General features: G+C 33.0%; 1 protein-coding gene across 2 annotated transcripts; it reads right to left on the reverse strand.

Moving 5' to 3' along the window:
* Positions 1–2,224: 2,224 nt before the first annotated feature.
* Positions 2,225–5,081, reverse strand: LOC130622530 (uncharacterized). 2 transcript variants are annotated; one of them, XM_057437993.1, is made up of 2 exons: positions 4,635–5,081; positions 2,225–3,139 (listed from the first exon to the last, which is right to left on the reverse strand). In XM_057437993.1, the coding sequence occupies exon 2, from the start codon at positions 3,058–3,060 to the stop codon at positions 2,719–2,721; it is 342 nt and encodes a 113-aa protein (XP_057293976.1). In that variant the 5' UTR covers positions 3,061–3,139; positions 4,635–5,081; the 3' UTR covers positions 2,225–2,718. The 2 variants fall into 2 exon arrangements, with proteins under 2 accessions (XP_057293976.1, XP_057293975.1); XM_057437992.1 differs by having other exon boundaries at positions 2,225–3,142; positions 4,635–5,078.
* Positions 5,082–7,261: the final 2,180 nt, after the last annotated feature.

Consider the following 7,261-nt stretch of genomic DNA (forward strand, 5'->3'; position numbering starts at 1 on the left):
GGCTTTTTTTCTTCTAAGACTGTCCAGCAAAGCTTTTTCTGCTTTTCGAAGAGACCGCATAAGGGTAGATCGATGACTGAAGCCTTCGGGAGTTGGCCAAGATGTCGGAGATAATGGAGCCATATCTTTAGAAGTAGTCACAGTAATGTAGTAATAAATAGTCACATAGTTTTTGTGACGGAATAAATAAAGGCATTAGTAAATTTTAACTGTCATATTTAACTTTATGCTTAAGATGTGCTTACATTTTATAAAACCTAAGCGTAGAAATGCTTAAAAGGTGCTAATGAAAAGTGCCTATAAAAAAAAGGGAAATAATCACACCAAAAATTAAAGGCTCACCTTACTTTGAGAAGTTTTATTACACACACACAACATTCTCAAGCTTGCCCATTGTTTACTTTCCAATAATGCGTTCAAGTTTTACATTCGAATCAAAGATACTTCTCCATTGCAACGTTCAATTTTTCACAGAAAAGCTTGAAAAACATAAATTGTTGTGAAATAATCCATCTAAATTATCTCATCCTATCCATATGGATCAGTATTACTAAGATTTACATGAGAAACGTTGAGTTAGAGTCAAATATTGTCGTTAATAAAGAAAACATTTTTGTCCGTCTGTCACGCAAATTTTTTTCAAGTATTAATGTTAACTAGCTCAAAAAAAAAACATAAAATGACAACATATTTATTGTTTTCGTCCTAGCCATTATCAGAAAATAACAATATTTTTATTATTCTGTTAACTTTTAAATTTTGTGTAAACGCAACGATTTTTGTAACAGCCTCGGATGACACAAAGTTATTTTCCAAAGTGAAAAAACAGAAGTAATACAGATCAACTACAAAATGATCTTGAAACTATGTATAATTGGTCAAAACTGGTATATGGTTTTCAATTTTAATAGATGTAAATGTCTACACATTGTTTGCAACAATCAACACCATGAGTTGATACATTGATAGTTGAAGCTGTAGAAGTATGTGTATGTTGATGCAACTATGAGTGTGCAGATGCTGTGTCAAAAAAAAACAGAACCTTTTGTCATCTAACGAACGCTTCAATGCAAAACCAAAAGCAACTTGTGTATATTATACAAATCCCTAGTGAGACTTTATGTTGAATACAGCATACAAACATGAGGACCATTGCTGCAAAAAGACATTGACAATAACATAGAAAAGGTCCAGAGAAGATTTACTGGGATGATCACAAGTATTGGTGTCATCTACCATATGAAGAAAGAGTTAAACAATGTAATTTGACATCTTTGGAAATGCGGAGATTAAGAGCTGACATGAAGTATTTAAAATAATGAATAGATATAAAAATTTGAACTTGAATGACTTTTTTGAACTGAGTGAGAATTTACTGACAAGAGCAGACTCAAAAAAGATTTGGAAGCTTTATAGATTCATTTGTTCCTCAGTTATAAATGAATGGAACATTCTACCAGAGAAAGCAGTCTCTGCCCCTTCAACAATCCTTTAAAAAGTTTATTCAACCACAGTTTGAGACTGTTGGGTAGCTCTACACAAGTCAAAGAAGGCTTCCTGCCCCAGTTCTAAAACAAACCACCGATGTTGGCCTGCCAAGACCTACTAAGACCATACCGGTGGATCCGGTATGTTATAACGTAACTTTGCACAACTGAACATCTATTTTTGTTGGAATGCCATTTTTAAAATATAAAACAAAAGACAACGGATTAAAAAAAATCCGGAAAATTGTTGCCAAAAACTTTTGCGTTTGGCGACTTTTGGGAGAACTTTCGCGAATTCGAATTCAAAATAACTTTTAGGAGAACTTTCGCAAATTCGAATTCGAAATAACTTTTGGGAGAACTTTCGCAAATTCGAATTCAAAATAAGGTTCGTTTCCGCATGAAAATTTTTTGTGTAAGACAAAAATACAAGAAAATATTTCATTCGGTAAGTCGCATTCGAGATATTTAGTATTATCTGCATTCATTACTGTTTTAAAGAATCGGTTTATTCAAAAAATGTTCGCAGCACCCAAGAAGAATGAAAACACCAAATGTTATTGTAGTTGATGATTAAAGAAAAAATAAACCACTGACTTTGGTATTACCCGTGTTAAAATTTTTTTACGGTAAAAAAATTTTTTTCGCGTTTTACTGAATAAAGTCTTGCGAAAATAATAAAAATTCGAAGTTTCTGTCCGCACAAGTTTTTGCTCATAAAGTAGCCAGTCAAGAAATAATACTTTGAAGAATTTTCTTAATATAATAATTTACACTTTCATAAATGCTACAGAATTTTCTTTTTTGCTATAGTTGTACTACCCTACTAAAATTTACAGTCCAGATTTATAGTATCATAAAAAAAATGTTCATACCTGAAAAGGCTTTCCAAAAGCAGGGTACCAATTTTCGACAAGAAACAAAAGAATTCATTGACTTAGAGTCCTTTTAATGTCAAAATATGAACAAGATCCGCTTAACTAAAAAAAAATTCGTTGCTTTAGAGTAAAATATGAATTAATTTACAAAATGTTTTCTCCTTTTATTTACAAAGTATTTATTCTCGTTTTTTTGTTTTGTTTTTCTTTCGTTTACTGATAGAGGTATAAAGCCATTAACAATCTTTGTGATTTTTTTATAGGCGCATTTCTCGATAAGTAAATCAGTTAAATAAGCATATCTTCGCCAGTACAAAACCTCTGGTGGTCACACTTTAAACAATCTGATGTAGTCACAGTAAACAAATGACAACAATGCCGCATATGACCAGGGCTGTTCCAGTTCCAGTCATCTGTGTCACTTGTTTGTACTTTACAATTTTTTTGACAATTTTTCGAAATCCTCGTATTCTCCTCGCATGTAACTGTGATGCTTTCGTTGGTTGAACCTGGCGACGACAATATTGAGGAGAGTTCAATAGTGCTCTGTAGAATTCTGTTTGGTCTGTGTAACCAGAGTAATCAAAATCGGGAGCTGTTGGATGGCTATCTGGAACTTCAGCACTAATGGAATCGTATGGAGCACGTGACACGTATTCTTGTTTATCTTGGATACAAAGTAAATCACTCTCCATACAATCTCGTAAGTTTTTCGGATTAATTTTTACGACTTTTCACTTCAGACTTTTTTTGATCGTTTGTTTTTTTAAATCTCTTCTAAAAAATAAGTTAAAAAACGGTAACATCTTAAATCCTTTTTTTCTGTAAATAGAAGTGAGATAAGTCAAAATTATCGCAACTGAAAAAGAGCAAAAATTGAGTGAAGCATTTAGAAAATACCCTGTTTAAATCATGAACAAGAAAGTTTTAAATACAAAAATAAGAAAAAACTTGCTAGGGAGGATGTAATTAAAGAAGCAAACTTGTTAGATGGTACGTAAACAATTTTTTTAAAAAATACATGATTTTTACCATTCATAAAATTTCTCGAAAAATTGAATGTTGAATCTATTATATTGAGATATATGTAAAGCACAAAGCATCTATATTATAATTCCCGTCCGTCCGTCCGTCCTTCCGTCTAGGGCTAACGACTAGTATTCCAATAATGTTGATGAACTTTTTTTAAGCCAGTACCGTTGAAAAATCGCTCCGAAACATAAGAAACATATATGGGGGAGAAAAAAAGTCAATAGCTAAAAAAATCAGTGCTTCTTCACCATCCATATTGCTTAAATTTTTTGTTTGAGTGTGAACGGCTAGCATTTTTCTTGTTTCACTCTTGCGTTCCTCTTAAAGAAGCTGCTACTGCGCATGCGTACTTCACGACGCAGACATAACTGAGAGCAAGTGTGAATCAGGCTTAAGTCCATTTGCTTCCGTACCTCAAGGTTTTTCTTAAATAATTTGAAATGCACAGGTCTAAAGATGGAGAGCGTGATTCATTCGATTGCTAGCAATAGTAGCAACTTACTTACTCATCGACGTCTACCAACTTTTCAACTACTTAACTTTCCGATTATAAAAGTTCTCATACTCATAAGAACAACACACAAAAAGAAATACAATAGATTATGGTGGAAATTATATTGCATTCTTTTTCTGCAGCAAACTAAAGTAATATATTGGTCGAACTTAATCAAAGAAGTCTTTTTAATCAGTTGATATACACAGCGCAAATATGCACAATGCCTCAATTTGCTCTCAACAAGTTGTTAACTTTGCGACATCTCATTTTATGATGATCATACTTCTTGTTCTAACTCTCTACCTCCTGAAAATATTAATTTGCGGAACTACATGTCTAAATTTTTGTTTATCGTCGCCATTTGTTTTTCAAACGCAAAGATTTTCATAATGTGAACATTGGTAAAAATAACTGTGACTGTTAACAAACATGAAGTATATTTTACATAAGCTCTTTTGTGGCCAGCTACAAAAATACATGGATGTGAATGTGGTGGCTTTAAAATGAGTTTTTAGCGAGATATGACGGTAAATAGTATACTTCAGAGAAAAATTATATATTTTTTGAACAGAGCATTTTTGAAATGAATCAAAGCGTTAAGGATCTAAATAAGAGCAATTGGACTATACGTTTTTAGCGAAAAATTTTTTTGAGGTCAATGGCTTATTTATTTTATACATAATATCTTAAAAATAAATTGGTCGTGATTAAATGAATAAAAAAACGTTAAGAAAAACTTACCGCACAAAAAACTTTTTTGTGTGCAATCTTCTATCGCGAAAATTTTATATTATGGTAAACCTAGCGTAGGCTGCCATATTTATAGTGATTTAGATGAACCAATCAAATACTCTGTTTTCGTTTTTGTCCCTCCAAATATCATATTGTCAACATTTTCCGCGTGCTTTTTATTACTTGTAAATGTCGCCGAAGATGAACCGCAGACCCACTGTTGCCTCTAGAATTTTTATTGTTTGAAGACATGTAAAATGTCAGGAGTTTTCGTTAAAAAGGAAAATTTGTATGCGACGAAGCACAAAGTGATAAAGATAATGTGTAATCGAGTCGGTGAATAATATATAAAAATAAAACCCGTGAATCACTGCAAAATTGCACAAAATTTGATGAGAATAAAGTCGCTTGTTTATGACATGATAATATTTATATTATTCAATGACAATGACTGAACAGATAAGTTGTAATATTTTTTAAAAAACACTTTGTTACTATAGTTATTGGCACTGTAGTTCTGTTGTATAAATTTTAGAAAAGACTTACGCTATAAAGATAAATACTCTTCACTTAAAACATTCACAATAAATCTTCTGCGATGGAGATCACAATTATCACGAAATCATCACAAAATCATCGGGCTAATAAAAGAAACTAACGTCATGTTTTTTTTATTGTTTTCTAATTTTATTTTTGTCATATATGGTCAAAATTTGCATTAGAGCACATAATATTGGCAAAGAAAACACTGAAAATAAGTTTGCCATAGTAATCAACTTGCGCTTCGCCTACGAAATACGTAAATACGTGCGTCATAACACCGTCACTACGCGCCACCTCTTTTCTCGTGTCGCGCCAGTATTTTTTGGTACAAGTATCTACATTTAGTAGAGGATGTCCTCACATTGTAGGGTACTAACACAAAGGGTACTAACTGGAAGCGTATAATTGAATTTCGAACGAACCTTTTTACAGGAATTCAGCTATAATAAAAAAGTCCATGAATTACTTAAAGTGTAAAATTCTTCCGCAGGATTATGTATTCTCAACTGTACTGACCCCAAACTAAGTTTTAAAGCCATAAGACTTACCAACCTCGTTACAGGGCATGTAAAAGTTAAAATATCTGAACGGAGCCGTCCTAAAAAACCTAGCAATTCCGCAGACGAGGTTGAAGACATATGATTTTGATAATAAACCATTTTATAAGTAATTCTTAGCCCTCCAATACATCTTTCCCAAGACCATGAGTCATACTTTTTTTAAACTCGTAAAATATGAATACCATATTTGAATTCAGCATAGTTTGTTTAATTTATGTGTAAAAGTTTAATTTGATACGCCATTAGGAAGTGCTATTTTGAGGAGATATATATCACAGTTAAAGTCTTCTTAATGCTCAAGTTACCATGTCCCGCCTCGTTTTCAAAAAGAGGTTGGACATGCTACAAATCTTTAAATTAGAATAGCAGGTTGTTTACCTGCTGCATTGTTTCGAAATTTTCTTTGTTTATGACATTTTTGATAAGGAATTCAAATCTGTTGTCCGTTTTTCATAAAACTTAACAGAAAATGTTGCGGCATATCAAAAGAATAAGTCTTGGGAAAGGTGTATTGTGTCATAGTAAGGAAATATGTCGTTATTCTACAAAAAAATTCACAATTCTTTTTGAAAAAGGTTTTAATTTTTAAATCTTTGAGAAAGCTTCTGTACGCAGGATATTTTTATCTTTTTTTTCTTTCAGAAAACAAGAAAAACAGTCTGGGCGGAAGATAAGAGCTCGTTTAGCTCACGCGGAAAGTAAATCGCCATCGCTAGATTTGAGTATATAATTTGCTTTTGTAAACAATAAACTACGCATGCGCTTGCTTAGAATCTTTCTGTTTAAAAATGGTAGCCGTATCGAAGCTCGGCACTTTTGGTTTCATTTTTGTTTTGTGATTAGCTGTGCTACCTTTGTTAGTCCAATGCTATTTTTTTGTCTGGTTTAGTTTACAAGCCATTTTATTGGTTTGTTAATTAAGACTAAAAACCCTAGTTAAAATTATATTATATTTAGGTACTAGCTAGCTAGTATACTCTTCTTGAGCGCTCTCTACTTTACTTAGGCCGTGGACCCCGTTAAAAAAGGCCATTCTCTAGCTAGTGTGAAAAAAATTTCAAAACAAAAAAATTTCCAATCAACGTTAAATGCATTGAAATTTGAGGTTAAACCCCCTTCTAGGTATTTGTGTTCAAAATAAACCTCTAAACATCAGCATCTTATGGTGACACATGTATAGCTAAGAAGCACCCCTAAAGGTGCAGAGGCAAAACAAGGAATAAAAAGAATTTCCTGCATGGTGGCTAGCTACACGTTTGCAGGATGCAAACAATAATAATGGTCAACTTAGGAGGGTATTCATATCTTAAATTTGTTGTTTTGTCAAGGCACAGTAGTTTAGTGGTTATCACTCTCATACTTTGTGCGGGACACCGGTGTTCGATTCCCCTTGGCGGCGATTCAATATGGGCAATTGAATATTACCATAGCCTCGAGTTAACCCAAGCCATGTAATGGAAATTGGGGAGATGGTGCACTGTGTGAGCCAATCGATGTTGCAGGGAGTTGTCTGACAGAGTGCTGACCCTAATT

This window comes from Hydractinia symbiolongicarpus, chromosome 12, assembly GCF_029227915.1.
Source record: "Hydractinia symbiolongicarpus strain clone_291-10 chromosome 12, HSymV2.1, whole genome shotgun sequence".
Lineage (NCBI taxonomy): Eukaryota > Metazoa > Cnidaria > Hydrozoa > Anthoathecata > Hydractiniidae > Hydractinia > Hydractinia symbiolongicarpus.

What these genes read in the sequence shown, in the direction of transcription:
- LOC130622530 (XM_057437993.1), bottom strand. Translation starts at nt 3,060, where the DNA reads ATGGAGAGTGATTTACTTTGTATCCAAGATAAACAAGAATACGTGTCA.